The 25,835-nt window shown below is 44.6% G+C and overlaps 1 protein-coding gene across 1 annotated transcript in view; it reads right to left on the bottom strand.

Moving 5' to 3' along the window:
* The window catches only part of LOC139376292 (receptor-type tyrosine-protein phosphatase S-like), a 78,468-nt gene extending 53,010 nt beyond the window's left edge, over nucleotides 1-25,458 (bottom strand). The window contains exons 1-3 of the mRNA XM_071118663.1: nucleotides 25,306-25,458; nucleotides 21,797-21,942; nucleotides 21,328-21,469 (exon numbers count right to left, since the gene is read on the bottom strand). Coding sequence (XP_070974764.1) covers nucleotides 21,328-21,469; nucleotides 21,797-21,942; nucleotides 25,306-25,444 — 427 coding nt within the window. The 5' untranslated portion in view covers nucleotides 25,445-25,458. The remainder of the gene's footprint in view (nucleotides 1-21,327; nucleotides 21,470-21,796; nucleotides 21,943-25,305) is intronic.
* Nucleotides 25,459-25,835: the final 377 nt, after the last annotated feature.

The raw sequence follows: 25,835 nt of genomic DNA, 5'->3' as shown, positions 1-25,835 counted from the left end.
CTGTGCCGTGAGGTGTATAGTAATTATAGCTCTAATAACTATGCACAGGGTTCCTTCTCAGATACAGCAACGTCAATTAGGCAGTCAGATAGCAGGGAGAGGCAGGGCACAGGGGGTAATAACGACTTGTTAGCAGGCTAATTATTAGTGTACAAATGATTAGGAGGAAAGACGTCTGTGACTGTGTCCGACTGCGTTGGGGCTTTGTGTTATTGCCAATGTGTATGTTCATGCTAATTCTATCAAGGTATGGGGAGAAATACACAATGGGACACATAGAGAAAATCACACACAGGTGCCTACACACAGATGCATGAGACAGGGCGCACGTACACACACACACACACACACACACACACACACACACACGTACACACACACACACACACACACACACACACACACACACACACACACACACACACACACACACACACACACACACACACACACACACACAGACACACACACACACACACACACACACACACTTCCTCTGGTGAATTGGCTTCAGCTCTCTTTGACTGCAGTCCAGATGGCCAGCCACATAATCATCCTTCCATCAGCCCTCCCTCGTTCCTTTCTTCCCCCCTCTTCCTTTCTCTCCCCTTCTCCTCCACCTGACACCCTTCTCCTGCACACACACACACACACACACACACACACACACACACACACACACACACACACACACACACACACACACACACACACACACACACACACACACACACCATGCTAGGTATCCCTTTTCTCTCCCTTCTGAGATAGATCATCTGTCACCATGACAACCAATGGAGTGTCAAGCAGATCCCACTGAATATTAGTTTATAACTAATGCAGAGTTTCTAACTAATGCTTTCTAACAAACGCAACTATGGGCAAAACAGTCTGATTTAAAACCAGAAATATGATCTAGCTGTTATTTCTTATCTCAACGGTTCCCCCTGCCAGCCATCCAGTAGTGTGTCACTGTAACATCTGTCTTCACCTGACTGTATCGCTATCTCCTCAGAGATAGGCTGCAGAGAGCCTGTCAGATAGGCCGCACTCAGGAGAAAAGAACAGGAGGAGACAGAAATAGGATGAAGAGAAGAGATGAGAATGGACAAGAGGAGGACTGAGGAGATGGGCAGGTGTGGAAGTAAGAGAGGGGGAGAGGAGGAAAAGGACTGGGAAGAGAGGAGACAGGGGGAATGGAGGGACGGGGAGGGGAATAGAAGATGAGAAAAATAAACGAGACGAGACTCAAGTATACTCAGTAAAACTAATTTCCACGTTAGATGCCCTGTCACCACCATTGCCTGGGTTCTGACCACATCCTGGCTAGCTGTCCAGAGGACACCCGTTTGAGGGGGGATGCAAAACGAGCCGCAACACCCCCAGCCCTATCTGATCAATACTAATAACCTGGCTGAATGGAAGCTAGCGATACCTCATCGATAGGAGGGAGAAAATTAAAGAAAGGAGAGAGAGAGGGATCGATAGACAGGTCGGGAGGCAAGGCCCTCCGAGGAGGAGAAGAGAGAGAGAGGCAGAAAGTGTGGGAGGGGGAGGGGTTGAGAGAAAGAGAGGGAGAGAGAAGCTCACATGGGGCGAGAGAGAGAAAGGAAGAGAGAAAAAGTGTAACATTTAAATGTTATACTACATTTTTAACAGCTAATAATATAATATTTAAAATGTCCTTATTCTCTTCAAACATTTAGTTTGCCTAATGTTTACTCTTAATGTCCGATTGTTTTTGTCTTTTGTAATTTTTTCTTTCGTTTTTACCACTTGCTTTGGCCATTTAAACATGTTTCGCATGCCAATAAAGCCCCTTTGAATTGAATTGAGAATGAGATAGGCATACAGGGGGCTTTCCATCACCTCAGGGTCTATTCTGCTGGCTGCTTGCTGCTGCATGGTGTAACTGATTGTTTATGAGACCAGGCCACTGCAGTAGAGCACAGAGACAGAGAGAGAGCTTTTATGTATTCCTCTCTGCTCGCTGTCATTAGATGTACAGCATATGAGCTCTCCACATTATACATGGGTGTCACGCCTACTCCCGCTCCTCCCCTCCGGCGCCCGACTTCCCCGGAATACTAACCACCGGTCCTGGATCCATCATTACGCACACCTGGCATCAATCATTACGCGCACCTGCACGTCGTCATGAGGCACACCTGGACTCCATTACCTCACTCATTACCTCCCCTATATCTGGCACTCCCTTAGGTTCCTTCCCCAGTCAGTATTGTTTATGTGTTTCATGTCTATACGCTACTCGTGTTTGTTATATTGTTTCATGTTCCGTTTATTATGAAAGTCACCACCTGCACTTGTTTTCCGACTCCAAGCGTATACGTTACAATGTGGGAGAGTTTATGCACAGTACAGTGTGTGCCTAAATATACAGTGCCTTCAGAAAGTATTCACACCCCTCGACTTTTTCCACATTTTGTTGTGTTACACAGTTTTTAAAGATGAATGAACAATGAAATACTAATATACCTTGATTAGATAAGTCTTCACCCCCCTGTTAAAAACAACTTTGGCAACACCTTTGGGTAGGTCTCAAAAGAGCTTTGCACATCCCTATTGTGTATACTTTTCAAGTTACAGTATTGCCTTTATAACTTTTCTAATGACATCACAAAATAACATTATTATTCTTTAGATCGCCTCTGACCATTTCCCACATTCTATGTTAGAAATATTGTTCCAGTATTGACTTTAGAACATGTAGAGCTTCGGCGGGAAAAGTCTTGTGTAGACAAAAGCACAAAAGCACAGTTTCTTCAAGTGAGGTTGCAAAAACCATCAAGCGCTATGATGAAACTGGCTCTCATGAGGACCGCCACAGGAAAGGAAGACCCAGAGTTACCTCTGCTGCAGAGGATAAGTTCATTAGAGTTAAATGCACCTCAGATTGCAGCCCAAATAAATGCTTCACAGAGTTCAAGTAACAGACACATCTCAACAACAACTGTTCACAGGAGACAGGCCTTCATGGTCGAATTGCTGCAAAGAAACCACAAATAAAGGACTCCAATAAGAAGAAGAGACTTGCTTGGTCCAAGAAACACGAGCAATGGACATTAGACTGTTGAAATCTGTCTTTGAGCCCAAATTTGAGATTTTTGGTTCTTTGTGAGACGCAGAGTAGGTGAACGGATGATCTCTGCATGTTTGGTTCCCACCATGAAGCATGGATGGGGAGGTGTGACGGTGTGGGGGTGCTTTGCTGGTGACACTGTCAGGGATTTATTTAAAATTAAAGGCACACATAACCAGCATGACTAACACAACATTCTGCATCGCTACGCCATCCCATCTGGTTTGCGCTTAGTGGGACTATAATTTGTTTTTCAACAGGACAATGACCCAACACACCTCCAGGCTGTGTAAGGGCTATTTAAAAAAGAAGGAGAGTGATAGTGTGCTACAACTGATGACCTGGCCTCCACAATCAACTGACCTCAACCCAATTGAAATGGTTTGGGATGAGTTGGACCGCAGAGTGAAGGAAAATCAGCCAACAAGTGCTCAGCATATGTGGGAACTACTTCAAAACTGTTGGAATAGCATTCCACATGAAACTGGTTGAGAGAATGCCAAGAGTGTGCAAAACTGTCATCAAAGCAAAGAGTGGCTACTTTGAAGAATTATAAAATATATTTTTATTTGTTTAACACTTGTTTGCTTACTACATGTGTTTAATTCGGGAGATGGTAACTCTTTAAACAACCGCTCTCGTGGTGCCCCAAATCCTAATGAGTTAATTGTTACATGATTAATTAAATGGGTAACAAATAACATAGTTTGTTGATTAGATAAATAACAGTCATCAGATTAATGAAAGTAATGTCATGACAATGGAAAGAAATTCTACATTTTTACTTTTAACAAGGCACACTTGCTAATTGAAATGAAGCTGGTTGAGAGAATGCCTAGAGTGTGCAAAGCTGCATCAAGGCAAAGGGTGGCTTCTTTGAAGAATCTCAAATATAAAATATATTTTGATTTGTTTAACACTTTTTTGTTTACTACATGATTCCATATGTGTTATTTCATATTTTTGATGTCTTCACTATTATTCTACAATGAAGAAAATAGTAAAAACAAAAAAACCTTGAATTAGTAGGTGTGTCCAAACTTTTGACTGATACTGTATGTTGAGCACTGCTTATAGAACATGTAGAGCTGCTATCTCAGTCTTCCTCTGATAGCTCTGGCTATATTCAATTCATTTTCCCATTTTGCTTTAATATAAAGAGTTGAGTCTTTTCTAAAGGTTATCATGCCATGACAGAGTGAAGATATTGTCTTGGACATTGCCTGTTTATATGCATTTCAGATCACATTCCTTCATTTTTTAAATCATAGATACCTGGTTTAAATTATGGATCAAACTCAAACCATTTCTATATTCTGATTTCCTCTTCCAGTTTGTGTTGTTTCACCATCAGAGACCAGAGGTCTAGTGTAAATTATGATATATATATAAGGTTCAGTATTCCTGTTAATGTCCAAAATGTTTCTTTATCCCCAGCTACAGACTGGATTAGGCGACCTTGAATGACAGGCTTAATATCTTTCCGAATAGCACTGTATTGTGAGTCACACCAACACAGCTAAGTAGTACCCCCCCCCCCCCCCCCTTGTCTTTAGGGAGCTGTGGAGTCAAATATCTAATCCTTGGTTTCCTGCCATCCCAAATGAACCATGATATTAACTTGTCTCACAGATTGAATTGTTTCAGGGGAACCTGTCGTAGCAGAATCAGAATTAGTTAGGCAACATTGATAAATAAGATGTTTTATCTACTTTCATAAATATGCCTATATGGGAAAAAGTTACTTGGGCCCCAGAGAGAGGAGAGGTCAGGCTTGTCTTCATATGTGAATGTATCTTTTAAACCATGTGAAGGGATGATTGAGGGGGAACCAATTATCTCTTGGCTCCACAATGTCTCTGTGCTAGTCACTCCCTACTTTTCCCATTTGGGGAAGAGTATGGCAGTGTCTGGAACCATTGTATGTCCCTTCTGATGTTGCCCTTATCTTGACCTAGAGACTCACTCTCCTCTCCGTGAGCTTGTCCAGGAGGGATGGTATTTGAGATGGGAATATCTAGACTTGACAATTGATATATGCCATTGGATGAGGTAATGTTTTGGTACTATGTTGTACCAAGAACGAGATAAGAACTTCGTTTAGGAGACCAAACTGAACGATAATTTATAGCTAATGCTGTCTGGCTATGGGATACTCCTCTCTCAAGTAAAAGTCTTCCTTTGTGCAGTTTTCCTAAGACCTGTGGTTCGTCATTGTGAGTTGGGAGGGGTGGATCTTTGCTATTAAAGATCTCAGTTGCCATTATGTTGACACTCTCAGAATTAATTTATAGACACTGAATTGATCTGAGAGTCAAAGGGCTATGGTGAAGCTCATATTATTAAAAGATGAAGTTTAAAGTATAACTCTGACTTGTGTGTGGTTTGTAACTCTCCTTATTTAGTAATACAGGAAATTTCCACGACAGACCTCAACTGGTAAAGACTGGAATCTGGGGAGACTATTCATTTGAACTTTCTCTATTCTAGAGCTGAAATCTAAAGGGAGAAGGGACCATGTCTATTTATCTTTATGAATATTTCAGATAATTGGTTTATATTTTGTTATATATAGCTTTAAATTATCCTTTGTTAGGTTTACCCCTAGATATGTAACCTTTTCTGAATTTCAGTTGAAACCAAATGTATATTTTATTTCCTCTAATAGGGTGTAATTAAAGCATAGAATTTGTGTGTTGTGTACATTAAGTTTGTATCCTGAAAAATACCCATATGTTAGTTTTTGGAGGCAAGTGTTAGGGTCAGTCATGTGAACTAGCACATCATCAGCATATAAGGCCAATACCAATGCCAATACCATGTAATTAATCATTTAGCCTTATTGCTTGAGCAAGGGGCTCAATATACTGTTCCTGAGTGGGACAGTGGTCTAAGTCACTGCATCTCAGTGCATAAGATGTCACTACAGTCCCTGGTACCAATCCAGGCTGTATCACATCTGGCTGTGATTGGGAGTTCCATAGGGTGGTGCACATTTAGCCCAGCATCCTCTGGTTTTGGCTGGGTTAGGCCGGCATTGTAAATAAGAATTTGTTCTTAATTGACTTGCCTAGTTAAATAAAGGTTAAATAAATAAAATAAAAATATATACACAAGGCAAATAACGCAGGTGAGGCGCAACATCCCTGACGCGTAAAATTATTTAATTTATCAGATGGCCATTCACTTGAATTCTACCTGTAGGCTCATGGTAAATGGTTTTAAAACATTGGATTGTGTCTTTTTTTTAAGCCAAATCTCTCTAAAATGTGATATAAATGAGTCCAATTAACACTGTCAATTTCTGTATCTAAACTGACTAATAGTGCTTCTGAATTGTTTTCCTTTATCTGATTGATGACATGTAGAGATCTTCTGGTGTTTTGAGTTTGATGGCCTCTAATAAACCCGGTTTGGTCCAACTCAATTAGATCCAGTATAAAGTCTCCTGATGCTATTCGAGATGTATAGTTTATAGTCATAATTCAGAATTGAGATTTCTCTATAATAATTACTGAAATGTTCTTTGTCCTTACCCTCTGTTGGTATGACAGTAATGATGGCTTCCTTTCATGAGGGAGGGGCTTCACCCTGGGTCCAATTAAATTAGGATAAAAGTAAAGGAATGAATTATTCTCTATTTGGGGAGTTTTCTTCTCTGCAGATCCTTTGAAGCTCTGTCAGGTTGGATGGGGAGCGTGGCTGCACAGCTATTTTCAGAACACTCCAGAGATTTTAGATTGGGTTCAATTCCAGGCTCTGACTGGGCCACTCAAGGTCGTTTCGAGACTTGTCCCATAAAGGCCAGACGGATGCCATAAAGGCCTACCATAAAGGCTTGATTGGTGTAGTGCTGCAGAGATGGTTGTCCTTCTGGAAGGTTCTCCCATCTCCACAGAGGAACTCTGGAGCTCTGTCAGAGTGACCATCGGGTTTTTGGTCACTTCCCTGACTAAGGCCCTTCTCCCCCGATTGCTCAGTTTGGCTCTAGGAAGAGTCTTGCTGGTTCCAAACTTCTTTCATTTAAGAATAATAGAGGCCACTGTTCTTGGGGACCTTCAATGCTGCAGAAATGTTTTGCTGCCTCGACATAATCCTGTCTCGGAGCTCTACGGACAATTCCTTTGACATCATGGCTTGGTTTTTGCTCTGACAGGTGAGTGCCTTTCCGAAACATGTCCAATCAATTTAATTTACTACAGGTGGACTCCAATCAAATTGTAGAAACATCTCAAGGATGATCCGTGGAAACAGGATGCACCTGAGCTAAATTTTGAGTCTCATAATTAAGGGTCTGAATACTTATGTAAACAAGGTATTGCTGGTTTGTATTTGAAATTATTGTGCAAAAATTTCTAAAAACCTGTTTCACTTTGTCATTATGGGGGAAAGTGTGTAGATTGATGATTTATTATATTTATTTAATCTATTTTAGAATAGGCTGTAACGTAACAAAATGTGGAAAGGGGGAAGGGGTTTGAATACTTTCCAAATGCACTGTAACTCCATTCTTGTGTATTTTATTCTTATCCTTTTGTGTTACTATTTTATTTGTATCTTTAAACTGCATTGTTTAGCGCTCCTAAGCAAGAATTTCACAGTATAGTCTACACCAGTTGTATTTGGCGCAAAAAAATAAGTATTCTTGCGTTCTAACTACCCGCAATTCAAAGTGCTCTGAACAAATAAAGGGAATCATTCACAAACATAGGCACATTCGAAAGATCTGATAACCGTATCGGTAATGTGTTTTCGGACCCTCCCTTGGTCGTATTCTCACGGGGCAGAAATCTCAGAGATCAATTGGTAAACTCTGATTTAGATATCCCTGCACAATGTGTATTTGCTCCCCTACTGGATGGAAACTACAAGTGTAATGGCTGTGCTCAATGCAATGGCACTTATAAATGTAGATCCTTCAAACACCCCCAAACAGGGAAACAGATCCCAATTAAAGGTGTTATCATGTGCTCCACTAAGGCAGTTATTTATCTTATAACTTGTCCTTGTGGTTAAAATTGTGTGGGTAATACAAAGTGCGAATGAAAAATACAAATCTTGGAGCATTGTAGCACAATTAGCTGCAAAAACTTGACTTACCCATGTCACGGGGGTGTTCTAGTTCAATATTTCTATATTGGTGTTTTGTATGGTTCCCTTGGTCCGACTCTCATAACAACCGTGACAGAATATCCCACCAAGCAAGGACCAAGCAGTGTGATGGAGGTGAAGGAGTTTTGGACCTGGGAGGAAATTATGTGAGGTTGTGAGACCCTTCCTTGGAAGGAGACACCAATGAAGGTGGAAGGACAGCGACGACGCAGGGGACCACGGCCACAGAAACCCCAAGATCAGGGTCATCAGTCCGGTGCCATCTGTGCCGGCTCCCCGTACTCACGTGAAGAGCCAGAGACCATCAGGGTGGCGATGGAGAAATTGGGAGAGAGAGATGTTATATAGGTGTGTTCTGCACGGCATCCGACCTGAAGACTGCCTGTCAGCAGTCTGGTGAGACCTGTGCCAGCTCTCTGCACCCTTGCTGAAGTGCTTGTCACCAGTCCGGTGCCACCTGTGCCGGCTCCACGCACCAGGCCTCCAGTGCGTCTCCCCAGCCCGGTACTTCCGGTGCCAGCTTCCTTCCGGTGCCAGCTTCCTCTGTGCCGGTGCCCAGTCCAGGCACAGCGTTCAGCCCGGCGCCATGGTCTGATCCGGGGTCCAGGGGGGGGGGGCTACGACCCACACCGGAGCCGCCACTAGTCACCCCCCCTAATTAGGTTATTAAATTATTGCATCTGAGCTCCTAGAGTCTGCCAAGTATTTGGCGCAAATTACATTATTTCGTTTTTTATTTGATTTAGCTATTGTTTGCATTCAAGACCAGGTTGTTTTTATTGATCTCAGTTCGTCACTGTCAGAGTAGCCATTCATTTTGGTCATTTCTGTGGTATTAAAAAATACTTTGTTCATTTTTATACCATCCTATCATGTAAACTACACCGAATTGCATGAAATGCGTTTATCAAAGGCAAAAAATTCCCCATGTGTGGAAATCCTAAAAACACGTCTGCTGAACAGTACAAATGCGATTATAGGTGCATGCAATGTAGATAAAATAAATAAACCTAACCTACTGTACCTACCGCCATGATACTGCCTTGGTCATGTTTTAAACCAATGCATAATTCATCAGACACACACATTCCACAAATCAATGTCAACCCATGTTGGTTCAATGTAATTTCACATGAAAACAACATTGATTCAACCAGTGTGTGCCCAGTGGGCTGCTTCCGCTGGTTATTTTTCACCCAATGCCTGTTAGAATAAAAATGTATAGGACACTAGAACATTTCAGGGATTTTTCTGCCATAGAAACCCTTGGGCAGAGGGCCTCCCGAGTGGCACAGCAGTCTAAGGCACTGCATCCCAGTGCTAGATGAGTCCCTACAGACCCTGGTTCGATCATGGGTTGTATCACAACTGGCTGTGATCGGGAGTCCCATAGGGCGGCGCACAGTTGGCCCAGCATCGTCCGGGTAAGGGGAGGGTTTGGCCAGGGGGCTTTACTTGGCACACCTCGTGGCGGGCCTGCAGGCTGACCTCGCTCGTCAGGTGAACGGTGTTTCCTCTGACACATTGGTGCAGCTGGCTTCTGGGTTAAGCGGGCAGGTGTTAAGAAGCACGGTTTGGTAGGTCATATTTTGGAGGATGCGTGACTTGACCTTTGCCTCCTGAGCCCATTGGGGAGTTGTAGCGTTGAGACAGGATCAAAATTGGGGGTAAAAATAAATAAATAAATAAACCCTTGGGTGGCCTGCCTAAGCGTTGTTTCGTGATGCATAAAAAAAATCTAGATATATAATTTGGGGGGTTGAAATACATTTTCTGGATTGAAAAATGCTTTCAGTGTAAACTTAAATGACTACAACCAAATATAAAGTATGTAGAAAAGATAATGGACCTGTCACTTTTTTAATAATCTTTGAGATTTAACAATCACCAAAATAAAATCTAAACAGTCAGGGGAATAGAAAATTCCCAAAACAATACATTCACCCGTATTGATTTTGTTATTAAGTCGGAGAAAAATAACAGCATTAGCCATGGCAAAATGCATAGAATTGCAGGAAATTATCTTTAAAACTGCAAAATGTTCTCTCAGCTACATGGCAGAATTTGTCAAATTCCTGGAAATTAGCTATAGCTCTCAGCTACATGGAAAAATGTGTAGAATTGCAGGAATGTATCTTGGCTCCATGGAGAAATTCAGAGAATTGCAGGAAATTGGCTTAAAAACTTGCTGACCGCACCCATTGCCGTGGCCACCATCATCCAGAAAAAACTTGCATTTTGCAAGGACTTGAAAGTGTCTGTGTGTGTGTATGCGTGCGACAGCAGTATTTCAGTGAGAAATTATGGCCAATGTTTTTCTCCTGGGGTTCTGTTACGAGGCTAGCAGCTATAATCCTAGTGTTTGCACAGCGACGCATACATGGTGCTACAGCCAGGATATGGCACGCACACACACACACACACACACACACACACACACACACACACACACACACACACACACACACACACACACACACACACACACACACACACACACACACACACACACACACACAGACCTATACTGTATTTCCCAGAAACAAACTCAGCACCAGAGTTTAGGACCCCTCTATCACCTTCATCTAAAATAAATATCTTACTTAGTTTCAATGGAAAATGAGCCCGCCTAAGAACAAACCTAGGGTAAACCCTGAATGACTATGATCCTTCCCCAATTAGGTACGATTTAACTGTCATCTGGGGTAATTCTCTACCTCCTAGTGTTGACATAAAAGAGCCTAAAGAGATTTAGGGAAACACTTTAAATGATAATGTCCCTTTTATGGTAATGGGCCTCGACATGATGCTCTGAGTCTTTACTGTCCGACTGTATATCTATCTGTCTACAACCCGCCCCCTCCCCACTCCGACTTAGCCCCTACTGCTACAGATAACACATGCCGACATGCACACATTAATAGCATATTATGTTGCCACATACTGACTCGATTGAAATTGAAATCGGTCTGCACACATAACACGTTAGTCTCGTGGAACCAAACAAGTGGTGTCTGCCGCGTGCAAGATTAATAACATAAGCATCTGAATCTCTATAGTATCAATTGAATGTTTTGGTGCTTGCAGTCCTGAATGCTGCATCAGGGACCTCTGCATCCCAACAAGGAACACTCTGGGGGAATCACTTTTAACATCACTTTTACCAACACGTCTCCTGCACCACAATAGGCTCTAACACTCTGGAGCATTTATTCTCTACCCACAGAAACGCATACAAGACCGTCCCTTGCCCTCCCTTCGGCAAATCTAGTGCAGAAGTGGTCTGACAAAGCGGAAGCTAAGCTATAAGACAGCTTCACTAGTACAGACTGTAATATGTTTAGTGATTCATCCGATAACACTGAAGGGTTTACCACATCAGTCACAGGTTTCAGCAATAAGTGCATTGACGACATCATCCCACACAGTGACCATACGTACGTACCCAAACCAAAAGCCATGGATAACAGGCAGTGTCCGCACCGGCCTAAAGGCTAGAGCTACTTCTTTCAAGAAACAGGACACGGACATGAATGCTTACAAGAAAGGCCACTACGACCTCCAACGTCAATATAGGACTAAGATACAATCCTACTACACCGGCTCCGACGCTCGTCGGATGTGGAAAGGTTTGCAGACTATTACGGATTACAAAAGGAAACCCAGCCGTAAATTGCCCAGTGATGCAAACCTCCCAGATGAGCTGAATGCCTTCTATGCTCGCGTCGAGGCAAACAACACTGAGCCAGGCATGAGAGCCCCTACTGTGTGATTTTGCTCTCCGTGGCCGATGCAAGTAAGACTTTTAAACAGGTTAACACTCACAAGGTCGCTGGGCCAATTGGAATACCAGGTCGCATTCTCAGAGCATGCGCAGACCAGCTGGCAAGTCTCTTCACGGACATTTTCAACATCTCCTTGTCCCAGTCTATAGACAACCACTGTCCCTGTTATAAGAACTCACAGGTAACCTGCCTAAACAACTATTGTCCCATAGCACTCACATCTGTAACCATGAAATGCATTGAAAGGCTGGTCATGGAGGACATCAACACCACCATCCCAGACATCCTGGACACACTCCAATTTGCATACCGTCCCAATAGATCCACAGATGACACAATCTCTATTGCACTCCACACTGCTCTCTCCCACCTGGACAAGAGGAATACCTATGTGAGAATGCTGTTCATTGACTACAGGTCAAGCTAATCACCAAGCTCGGGACACTGGGACTGAACATCTCCCTCTGCAACTTTCTGACAGGACGCCCCCAGGTAGTGAGGGTAGTTAACAACACATGCTGATCCTCAACACCGGGGCCACTCAGGGGTGTGTGCTTAGTCCCCTCCTGTACTCACTGTTCATCCACAACAGCATGACTCCAACACCATGATCAAGTTTGCTGACGGCACAACAATAATAATACAGCCTACAAGGAGTTGGTTGGTGACCTGGCAGTGTGGACAGAGACCACAATGCCAGGACCACAACCTCTCACTCAGCATCAGCAAGACAAAGGAGCTGATCGTGGACTACAGGAAACGGAAGAGCAAGTACACGCCCATCCACATCGGCGGGGCTGTAGTGGAGCGGGTCGAGAGCTTCAAGCTCCTTGGTGTCCACATTACTAAGGACTTAACATGGTCCCTTCACACCAGCACAGTCGTGAAGAAGGCGCCTCTTCCCCCTCAGGAGGTTGAAAAGAATTGGCATGGCCCCTCAGATCCTCAAAAAGTTATACAGCTGCACCTTTGAGAGCATCATGAGCAGCTGCATCACTGTTTGGTGTGGCAACTACACCTCCCTCGATCGCAAGGCGCTACAGGGGCCAAGCTCCATGCCATCCAGGACCTCTATACCAGGCGGTGTCAGAGGAAGGCCCGAAAAAAAAGCCACCCAAGCCATAGACTGTTCATTCTGTTACCGCACACCAAGCGGTACCGAAGAGCCATATCTGGGACCAAAAGGCACCTGAACAGCTTCTACCCCCAAGCCATAAGACTGCCGAACAGTTAATCAAACGGCTACTCAGACTATTGCATTGACATTTTTTTGCACTGAGTCTCTTACACTGACTAAACTCCAATGCACAGAGACACAAACAGACACACACACACACACAGACACACACACTTTCACACTGTCCACATACGCCTCTGCTACTCCGTATATTATCTATCCTAATTGCCTAGTCACTTTTACCTCTGCCTAAAGTACATCTACTGCACATATTACCTCAATTACCTCAACTACCTCATACCTCTGCACATTGACTGGGTACCGGTACTCCTTGTATATAGCCTTGTCGTGGTTATGTATTGTGCTACTATTTTCTATTTTTATTTGCTAATTTGTTCGTAATTTTAACTCTGCATTGTTGAGAAGTAAGCATTTCATGGTCAAGTCTACATCTGTTGTATCCGGCGCATGGGACAAATACAATTGGATTTGATTCTACTTGATCAGACAGTCTATGTCATAGCATATTTGTCATAGTGGTAGAAAATCATTCTCTAACACCCTTCTTCCTAGACCCCTTTTTCTGAAAATGGGGCAGTGGGAGGTGTTGATAATCATGGTTTAACACACACACACACACACACACACACACACACACACACACACACACATTACTGCAGTGATGAGAATCTCTTGCCCACCGGAGGTTTAAAACACGCAGAACTGCAGATACTAAAACCTCCCATAGGCTAGGCTACAAAACCGCAGTGTCCAGAGGGAGCGAGAGAGGGGGGGAAGAGGAATACATATGGAAAGATATGGTATACTGTACTTTGGTAGAGCTAGCTAGATGGAGAGAGAGAGAGTGATGGTGAGAGATGTAGCGAAGGAGAGAGAGGGAGGTGTGTGTCTAAATGAGATATCTCCTCTGCCCGACCCCAGTTACCCCAGTATGCTACATAAGCTTCCCTCCATTAGCAGTCAGGCTGAGGAGTAGCTCACCCCTGTGGCCAACAACAAGGCTTCTGTGGAGTAAATCTCGTAGGGAGACAGAGAGTACTGAGTGGCCAACCATTACAAAAAGATGCTACCCTACATGATCTTATAAAGTCTTATGTGGCTTCATAAGAGAGCTGTAAATGTAACCCATATCCCACCCACCCAGGGACAGATTAAGAAATCATAAACCCTGGGGCTTTATTTATCAAATTATTTAAAAAAATAAGCCTTTTTTAAAATACATTTCATGCAATTCTATATCATTTACATGACAGAAGAATATTTTTTAATACCATACAAATAACCAAAATGAGTGGCTACTCTGATCAATCTGGTATTGAATTCAAACAAACAATAGCCCAGGCCAATAAATCAACACACAGATTGTACAATATTAGGAGGATATACTGTGCCTTTGGAAAGTATTCAGAGTCCTTGACTTTTTCCACATTTTGCTAGGTTGAAAAACAAATGATAGTCCCACTAAGAGCATACCAGATGGGATGGCATATCGCTGCAGAATGCTGTGGTAACCATGCTGATTAAGTGTGTCTTGAATTCTAAATAAATCACTGCCAGTGTCACCAGTAAAGCACCCCCATACCATCACACCTCCTCCTCCATGCTTCACGGTGGGAACCACACATGTGGAGATCATCCAATCACCCACTCTGCGTCTCACAAAGACACTTCTTCTTACTGGTGTCCTTTAGTAGTGGTTTCTTTCACCATCGTTATACGCACCTGCACATCATCAGACGCACCTAGACTCCATCACCTCCTTGATTACCTGCCCTATATAAGTCACTCCCTTTGGTTCCTTCCCCAGGCGTCATTGTTTCTGTTTCAGTTTCCTGTCTGTGCATTGTTCATGTTTCTTGTTTTGTTCATTTGTTTATTAAATTATGCACTCCCTGAACTTGCTTCCCGAACCCCAGCGCACACATTACAGAATGACCCCTCACCAAAGGGAAGCATCAGGGGGTGTTTTTTATTTCCATTTCATCCCTTTGGTTGGCGTCCTGCGTCTGGAGCCGAACGCCTCGGGGAAGGGGATACCATCACGTATGCTCTCTCTGGCGCTCTAGGTCACCATTCTTCCGCGTCTCAGCCGGACTGACAGGTTTCCCGCGCCTCAGCAGAGGTGACCGTTCCGCTCCTGATCCCGAGATTGGGGAGGGGGTACTGTCACGTGTGTTCCCTCTCTGGCCTCTAGGTCACCAGGCTGCTCGTTATGGCGCACACCAGTCACCATCGTTCGTAACGCGCACCTGCAAGTCAGACTCACCTGGACTCCTTCATCTCCTTGATTACCTGCCCTATATATGTCACTCCCTTTGGTTCCTTCCCCAGGCGTCATTGTTTCTGTTTGTTTCCTGTCTGTGCGCTGTTCGTGTTTCATGTTTTGTTCAATTGTTTATTAAATTATGCACTCCCTGAACATGCTTCCCGACCCCCAGCGCACACATTATACGTTACTTGAACTCTGTGAAGCATTTATTTGGGCTGCAATCTGAGGTGCAGTTAACTTTAATGAACTTATCCTCTGCAGCAGAGGTAACTCTGGGTCTTTCTTTCCTGTGGCGATCCTCATGAGAGCCAGTTCCATCATAGCGATTGATGGTTTTTGCGACTGCACTTGAAGAAGTTCTTGAAATATTACGGATTGACCGACCTTCATGTCTTCAAGTAATGATGGACTGTCATTTCTCTTTGCTTATTTGAGCTGTTCTCGCCATAATATGGCCTTGGTCTTACCAAATAGGGCTATCTTCTGTATACCACACCTACCTTGTCACAACACAACTGATGGGCTCAAACGCATTAAGAAGGAAATAAATTCCGCAAATTAGATTTTAACAAGGCACACCTGTTAATTGAAATGCATTCCAACTGAAGCTGACCTCATGAAGCTGGTAGAGAGAATGCCAAGAGTGTGCAAAGCTGTCATCAAGGCAAAGGGTGGCTACTTTGAAGAATCTCAAATATAAAATATATTTTGATTTGTTGAACACTTTTTTGGTTACTACATGATTCCATATGTGTTATTTCATAATGTTGATGTCTTCACTATTATGCTACAATGTAGAAAATAGTCAAAATACAGAAAAACCCTTGAATGAGTAGGTGTGTCCCTATCAAGGCAGGGCCCCTCAGTTACCCACGTGCCCCCCCCCTCTGATGATTATCAGAGCGGCAGCAGCAGACTGTCTACACTCATTGACAGCAGGATCCTGAGTCCTTCTGTGGTAGGCGGTTGAAGCATATATATATATATATATATATATATATATATATATATATATATATATATATATATATATATATATACAAATATGCATTATTATTTCATTATTTAAGTCTATGGTGCAGTCAAGGTCTCCGAGACAGATTGCAAAGTATCATAGAATGTAAGTCTACACCTCTGGTCACATAAGGGGCTTAAGTTCAAATTCAAATTCAGAATATACACAGCTCTATTGAGGAAAAATAGCTTATGATTTAATGGCTCACACAAACACACTCACGCACGCAAGCACGCACGCACACACACGCACACACACACTGAAGGGCTATAGGGTTTATGTAGTAATGTCCCTCAGACACAGAGTGGGAGGGGGGGGGGGGGGTTGGGTGTGTATGTATAGATTTGACAGGCCTGTGAACAGATGGACAGGAGGCTATTCCCCAGGCTACCAGCCTTCTGTTGAATACCACAAGCCTGCCAAATCTACCCCTCCCTCCTTCACTCCTCATTATTTTCTTCTATACCTCCTCTCTTATTTCTCTCCCCTCCGCCTCTCTCCACTCCTTCTCCTGCTGTGTCACTACTCGCCCTCCTCCCCCACCAAGTCCCCGTCCATCTTTCCCTATATCCCCTCTGTCTCTCTCCTCCCTACATCCTCCCGTATATCCCTCCCTCAATCCCTCCATCCCTCTCGTCCTCGTCTTCCCTCCTGCAGAACTGGGTCCCTGTCCAAGCCCAGTTCTAATCCTCTGCTTTCCCATGTAAAAAGGAGTCGTTATCCCATCCATCCCGCTTCTCCATCCCGCTCTCTCTCTCTCTCTCTCCCTCCATCCCCCTCTCCTGTGTTGGGCCTAAGCCCAGTCCACAGCTCCTAGGCTTACAGCCAGGCTTTACAGCCAAACTCAGCTACATTAGATTCACACCATCTCAGTCTGGGAACCGAACAAATTAAGTGATTATGAGAGCGAAGCTGTAGTCTAAATCACATGCTAACTGGTCCTCAACACAGCCAAATCACACTAACTCTCAGGCTAAAAAAGAACAGCTCCTTCTGTCCTGCTATAGAAGGGTGTAAAGCAGGGTGTTTGTCACGTCTTGTGTTGAGAGGGAAGGGAACAAAGGGAGAGACTGTGTGTAAGCAGTTGTGTGAGCAGGTGTGTGAATGTGTGTGCAAGATGTGTGTGCTTAAAATAGACAGTATTACAGTTTTTTTTCAATTGTAACAAGCATTGGTCAATACTAAAGCCACTTTTTCAAAACGCTTCACACAGTCTGCATTACCAATGTGCATCTTGGCCAAACAGTTAATCTCACCTCCAAAACTCACTCAAAACCACCAAAACACTTCATACATGTCTCAAAATAAGCTTGTTCGACCATAACACTGGCAAGAGTTCTCACTCAGAAAGCATACACCGTCACTCATAACACACTGACCTTGAAAACACTAACAACAGGGAGCATTACATGAATTATGAACTTCTCTCTGAAGTTTGAATGATTTTTCACAGACATCAGTATTTCATTGTAGAATAAAAATGCCATCTTTTCACTTTATTGACTGTACTGAAGTATATGTAACAATAATAAATCAGAAATGCAGCAATTTTCTTCAATAGCCTTTATTTATTTCTATATCTTTGCATATTGTAACGGCAGATTTCCGTAACGGCAGATTAAACTAATACGTGAAATAACCAAACCGAAACAGTCCCGTGTGGCACAAACACTGACACAGGAAACAAACACCCACAAACCTACAGTGAAACCCAGGCTACCTAAGTATGATTCTCAATCAGAGACAACTAACGACACCTGCCTCTGATTGAGAACCATACTAGGCCGAACACAGAAATAGAAAAACATAGAAACACAAAACATAGACTGCCCACCCCAACTCACGCCCTGACCATACTAAATAAAGACAAAACAAAGGAAAATAAAGGTCAGAACGTGACAGTACCCCTCCCCCCCAAAAGGTGTGGACTCCGGCCGCAACACCTGAACCTATAGGGGAGGGTCTGGGTGGGCGTCTGTCCGGGGGACGTGGACCTCACTTCACCATAGTTTTGGTGCGCCTCTTAGCCCGCCTCCGTGGCCTCTTTAGAGCGACGACCCTCGCCGCCGATCTTGGACTGGGGACCCACACCACGGGTCCCGAATGGATGATAGACTCCGGCAACGGCGGACAAGTGGGAGACTCGGGCAGCGGCGGAGAGGCGGGAGACTCCGGCAGCACCGGACAGGCAGGAGACTCCGGCAGCTCCGGAGTTAAGGGCGGCTCCGGCCGCTCCTGGCTGGCTGATGGCTCCGGCAGCTCCTGGCTGGCTAACGGCTCCGGCAGCTCCTGGCTGGCTGACGCCTCCGGCAGATCCTGGCTGGCTGACGGCTCCGGCAGCTCCTGGCTGGCTGATGGCTCCGGCAGGTCCCGGCTGACTGACGGCTCCGGCAGGTCCCGGCTGACTGACGGCAGCTCAGGACAGACGGGAGACTCTGGCAGCTCAGGACAGACGGGAGACTCTGGCAGCTCAGGACAGACGGGAGACTCTGGCAGCTCAGGACAGACGGGAGACTCTGGCAGCTCAGGACAGACGGGAGACTCTGGCAGCGCTGGAGAGGAGGAAAGCTCTGGCAGCGCTGGACAGGCGGGAGACCCTATAGGCAGAAGACGGAGAGACAGCCTGGTGCAGGGGGCTGCCACTGGAGGGCTGGTGCGTGGAGGTGGTACTGGATAGACCGGATAGACTGGACCGTGCAGGCGCACTGGAGCTCTTGAGCACAGAGCCTGCCCAACCTTACCTGGTTGAATGCTCCCCGTAGCCCGACCACTGGGCTGTGCTGGCGAACCGGGGACACCATGCGTAAGGCTGGTGCCATGTACGCCGGCCCAAGGAGACGCACTGGAGACCAGATGCGTAGAGCCGGCTTCATGGCACCTGGCTCGATGCCCACTCTAGCCCAGCCGATACGAGGAGCTGGAATGTACCACACCGGGCTATGCACCCACACCGGGGACACCGTGCGCTCCACAGCATAACACGGTGCCTGCCCGGTCCCTCTCACTCTCCGGTAAGCACAGGAAGTTGGCGCAGGTCTCCTACCTGGCTTCGCCACACTCCCTGTGTGCCCCCCCAATACATTTTGGGGGCTGACTCTCGGGCTTCCAACCATGCCGCCGTGCTGCTTCCTCATACCAGCGCATCTCTGCCTTCGCTGCCTCCAGCTCTGCTTTGGGGTGGCGATATTCCGCTGGCTGTGCCCAGGGTCCCTTGCCGTCTAGAATCTCCTCCCGTGATGCTGGCCGCTGCTGCTGTCTGTTACCATGCTGCTTGGTCCTCTGTTGGTGGGTGTTTCTGTAACGGCAGATTTCCTCCTCTTCGTCTGAAGAGGAGTAAGGATCGGACCAAGATGCGGCGTGGTAAAGTGTTCATGACGATTTTAATAAGAAAAGCACTGAACACTATGAAATACAAAAACAATAAACTAATACGTGAAATAACCAAACCGAAACAGTCCCGTGTGGCACAAACACTGACACAGGAAACAAACACCCACAAACCTACAGTGAAACCCAGGCTACCTAAGTATGATTCTCAATCAGAGACAACTAACGACACCTGCCTCTGATTGAGAACCATACTAGGCCTAACACAGAAATAGAAAAACATAGAAACACAAAACATAGACTGCCCACCCCAACTCACGCCCTGACCATACTAAATAAAGACAAAACAAAGGAAAATAAAGGTCAGAACGTGACACATATAGTAATTTACTTGTGAAAAATAAAAAGCTGAAACAAAAAACTAATTCCTGAAATTCCAGGGCGGCAATAATAATTACAAAAAAAAACATCAACAACATGTATAGTATAATCACTCATACTGTACAGTACTGTGAGGGTTCTAGTTCTCCCTCTCCTGCATTTGGCCACAAGTTCTCATCAACATCACATCTTATGTCTTCTCTGGCGATGCATCTTGTAAAGTGTCTTCTGGAATGCCTAATCCAACCCTGCCACTCTTCTCTCCCCAACAACCTGTCTTCCTTGATCCATGTTTCCAAACTAAATTATTCCGAAGCCGTCCTCTTATGTCTGTTTGGTAACGAGACTAAATCCAGGACACTTGTGTAGGCTTTCAGCTGAAATTGCAATCAGCTGTGTTTGGAATGATTATATATTCTGCTGAGATTTTCTATATATTTCAATCTGGTTACTGCAGACATGCACAACATTTGCCATCATTCTGTTTTGAATGTGTGTTTTAACAGTTTTGGAAACTGTTAGCATTTGAAAACATGTGCTGCAAATATATAGTTTTGAAGGTGGCGGAGTACCTAATGACAAAAGGGTTCATGGATTTCGGAGAATGTGGTCATTGAATGCATTTTGTGTGAAAGCAATGAAAAATGATTCACAGTTTGGTCCACATACACTTCTGTTTCACTGACTGTATCCACAAGGCTACTTTGACCAATGCATGTTAGCAATTGTACTGTAATGAAGATGGTCATAAAGAGGAACTTAGTCGCACACGCACACACAGTCCTGTTTAAATAACCTTGTGGGCACACACATTTATAACCATTCAAAATCCTATTTTCCCTAACCCTAACCCTTACCCTAACCCTAATTTTACCCTTAACCCCAAAACCGAACCTTAACCCTAAACCTAAATCCTAATCCTAAAACTAACCGTAACTCCAAAACCTAATTCTAACCCTAATTCTACCTTAACCCTAAACCCCCTAGAAATAGCATTTGACCTTGTAGGGACTAACAACATGTCCACAGTTGGTAAAATGTTTGTTTGTTTCCTATTCTTGTGGACACACACACACACACACACACACACACACACACACACACACACACACACACACACACACACACACTCACACTCACCTCGTATGATGGCTAGCTTGGCGGTGGTGGCCACCTCTCCCTCAGTGTTGCGGGCCACACACTCATAGACATTCTCATCTCGGGGGGCCCTGAGAGGCTGGATCCTCAGCACAGCCCCTGCTCCATCATCAAACTCTATCGTCTAGGGGAGAGGAGGAGATAGGGAACAGTCAGGAAACAGAAAGTGGAGAAACAGAAACCGTTTGGAATGACGGGGAAAACAAGAGGAGACAGAAACAAGGACAAAGAACCAGGAAGAGACAGAAACCAGGACAAAGAACCAGGAAGAGACAGAAACCAGGTGAGTAACCAGGAAGGAGACCAATTGTGAACAAAAGGAAAAGGCCAGTGTTCAGGGGAATAAAAACAAGGAGAGATGAGCAGGTCCAACAAGTAACAAAACAAAACCCCTAAAAATGGCTAATAGACAAATATGATCTTTACAGAGTGGAGAATGGAGTGAGCTCACCTCTATGCGTTGGGAGTTGACCTTCTTGCCTTTCTTGTTCCAGTTGACCATGGGCTTGGGGTCACCTGACGCCTGGCACACAAATGAGGCCACGCCTCCCGACACCCCAATCTGGTCTCCGGGAATCTTGGTAAACTTGGGCGCCGCTGGGATAGACAGACAATTCAAATCAATTAAAACTTTATTGTCCTCATAGGGAAAATCTGTAGCCAGGAGTCCAAGACATAATGCAGTTCAGAAAACAAAACATCCATAAGCAGATAGATAGACAGACACATCCAAATTATTAAACATTAATTTAGAATGATGGTACTAAAATGATTTTGCTTAATATTTTCCCAATGTAAATATACATTAATCATAATTGACATTTTAACAGATGCTCTTATCCAGAGCAACTTAAGTGCATACATTTTTATACTTGGTCCCCTGTGGGAATTGAACCCACAACCCTGGCATTGCAAGCACAATTCTCTACCAACTGATCCACCCAAAGATAGACAGCTCTCTCTCAAGAGATGCTAACTAGCCCAAAGCCGTGGACAGGAAGAGAGATACATGACATCACTGAGTCGTGATGGACATGGTGATTGGCCGCTAAGTACAGTTCACTTCCTGGCTATCATTTAGAGGACATGACCAAGGACTTCCTGTGTGTCATCTATAAAAGATGTGCTTCAGCTTCACAGGAGAAGGTTTTTTCACTACCCTGGGGCACGCTACTCCACTATGCAGCACAGATTGTGAGAACACATGGGTGGGTGCTACACGGGTGTATGAAAAGGTGTGGTGGAAATTCACAGCAGATAATTGGCTTTAATGTATTAATATCACACATACCCCTTTTCAGCCTCTGCAGTAAATTACAATGAAACAAGGAGACCATTTTAAGTACAAGGATTTAGGGATTGCATTAGCACATACATTTGGCTCCTCATTTATGCTCTTTATGTTTCTAAAGTCCAGTTCTAACAGACAAGACAGTTGTATGCAGTTTTAGAACACAGTGTGCTTGATCTGAACGGTCTAGGTTTAGTTTTAGAACACAGTGTGCTTGATCTGAACGGTCTAGGTTTAGTTTTAGAACACAGTGTGCTTGATCTGAACGGTCTAGGTTTAGTTTTAGAACACAGTGTGCTTGATCTGAACGGTCTAGGTTTAGTTTTAGAACACAGTGTGCTTGATCTGAACGGTCTAGGTTTAGTTTTAGAACACAGTGTGCTTGATCTGAACGGTCTAGGTTTAGTTTTAGAACACAGTGTGCTTGATCTGAACGGTCTAGGTTTAGTTTTAGAACACAGTGTGCTTGATCTGAACGGTCTAGGTTTAGTTTTAGAACACAGTGTGCTTGATCTGAACGGTCTAGGTTTAGTTTTAGAACACAGTGAACGGTCTAGGTTTAGTTTTAGAACGTGCCATGTCGGCTGCTAGAGTTTCCGAAATGCAGTAATGCTTATTACTAACAAGCAAATAAAAATCTATTTCAGGCACACAAATTCCATCATCTTGTCAAGCTACTTCATACACTTTTCTCTCCTCTCTCTCGCACACGGTCTTATACTGTCCTTCCCTCCCTATGTCTCTCTGCCCATCTTAGAATGTCAGACTCTTCCTCGGCAAGCCCAGAGTTCTATCCCTCTGCGTCTGTTACCATGGCAGCCAGCTTCACTCCTCCTCCGTGGCGGAATCAGTTCTATCCATCAGGGCCAAGCCGGCCTGACCCTCACCATAACAACCTCCCTTCCTCCCTCTCTTACCGCTCTCCCACCTCTGTCTGTCACTCTATCACTGGGCCAGCTCCTCCTGTGCTGATTCAGTTCTACAATAGAGAGGCAGAGCAGCTGAAGAAGAAAAAAAACACTGCAATAACTCCCCCAAAAATCACTGAGAGACGGAAAAGCTCTCTGGCTTTACTCCCTCCCCTGCTAACTTCACACTTCAGTGAGTACCAGTCACACAGCAGCCAGCCCACCTCTGAGCTGTGAGGTAAAGTGCCTGAGCAGAAACCGAGAGAAACCTCAACAATACTTTTCGGGGGAAAAAACAGAGTATTATTGGAGCCTTTTTACCATACACCGTCACACACTCTGTCAGTTGTGAAGTGTTGCACTTGGGAACAGGCAGCACTTTGGGGAGCTGTGTTAGAGGGTTGATTTCACATTCAACATTGGTTTACATTTCTGCACTGTCACTTTCAAAGACATTATTGTGCTATTCCCGCTGCACACTAGAACCAATTCTAATTACATGGGTGCAACTACCGGCCTCCAGCTGCATTCTGTTCTGGTTAGAGCCTTTGGTTCTGATTCAAACAAGACATACATATTGGTTTTCCTTTCATGAAAAATTCCCCCGAATTTGGTGAGGATAGTCAAGAATGCAGTCCGTCCCTTTAAAGGCTGAGTAGCCTTGACTCCTTGACTCCCTGGCTGCCAGTGGGATATAATGATAGACTTCAGACTTACATATATCTGGCCTATCATAATGAAACACCACATGGCTATGATTATCTAATAGCAGTGCTGGGAAGGTGTAATGTGCAGATGTGCGTCAGTAGGTAGCAAGTGGGTGTCATGATACTATAATCACCCCCACTACGACTGGAGGCTGGAAATTAGATCCGTCCGGACAAGTCTGACCAGATCACTCAGGTTCACTGTAAATCCATACCAATTACAGAAGTGGCCTATAATTAGGGTCCAGAGTTTTTCCTGGTCAGGTCACATGGTCAAGAAAAACGCAAGGTCCTAGCCACCAACCAAAACAAATATTAACACGGGCACTCCATCAGTGTAAGAAATATGGTGGTTCAGACTACTCTTTTTGGGATGCTATTTTCTTTGAGTCACAGAGCAACACTTGGCAGTAATACCTCTAGGTAACACACTGTCCTTAAAATGTTGAACTGTAAGACATATCAAGGCATGCTTTCATAAAGTAGCCGCAATGTGATGACTAACTATAGGCTGACTTCCCCTCACTGCTCATCAGTGTCAAAAAACCATTCATGCTCTTCAGTGCCACATACTTCCGTAGCGTTTTCTGTGCTGCAGTGTTAAAATGAGATGTGTTCTCTGTTCACCTGTCTTACTGTCGATCCATAAGACAAGACATCTGTTGGCATGCTTTGATGAGGGTGACAATCGGATAAGCGCTGACGTGTGTGTGCTGCTTATTGGTGTAATAAAACCACCACGGCCCTGACAGATCTTGTTAAACACCCATCACCGCAGAAACAGACAGGCAGGCAGACACACCTTCACCGGTCCACCTCCAGCACAACACCACGTCACCACTCACTGCAGCTAGCGTTGACCAACACAACTCACTGTTACAGACGCTTGTCAGCATAGAGGGAGAGAGAGGGATAGAGAGATAGGATGCATCGACGGCCATGCAGACAAACGGACAAACCTACACATAAACAAATCAACCAATTGGAGGACATACCATACAGACACATGAACTAACACACCCACACAAACATAAATCTGTAGTGTGTTACTTACCTAAGGCGTCAGAGAGGTTAGGCAGGGAAGTGAGCACCAGCAGCAGTGGCAGCAAAAAAGGGGGGTAGAGGCAGAGGCTGTACCCAGGGCGAGGCACCCTGGACTGGGCTACGGTTCCGCCAGAACTGGAGGGAACCATGGTACCTCCGGCGACTGGGGATGGAGGTGGGGGATGGGGGGGGGGGGAACTTCACTCAACAGGGCTTGGCACTCTGTGGAAATACAAAAAAAACCCATGAAAACAAATGTGTTCAAATTAATACGGGGGAGAGAATATCCTTTTGAAGAACATTAAACCGAGTCGATGATCATACCGGATTTGGTCAGTTGAATAAAAAACACTTTTGACTTTGGATTGACAGGTCGAGCGAGCCTCTGCATGTGTATACAGTAAGCACCCATAAATAAAAGGAAGGTGTTGAGTCCAGTACAGACAGTATCCTCAGTCTATCCACCCACTGTTCTTCAAGCCTTTCTACTGGCACAGTCTTTCCTCACTGGCCACAAACATACACACAAACCGCACATAA

This window comes from Oncorhynchus clarkii, chromosome 20 (genome assembly GCF_045791955.1).
Source record: "Oncorhynchus clarkii lewisi isolate Uvic-CL-2024 chromosome 20, UVic_Ocla_1.0, whole genome shotgun sequence".
Classification (NCBI taxonomy): Eukaryota; Metazoa; Chordata; class Actinopteri; order Salmoniformes; family Salmonidae; genus Oncorhynchus; species Oncorhynchus clarkii.
The sequence above is the reverse complement of the archived record's forward strand: the minus strand, read 5'-3'. Positions and strand labels throughout refer to the sequence as shown.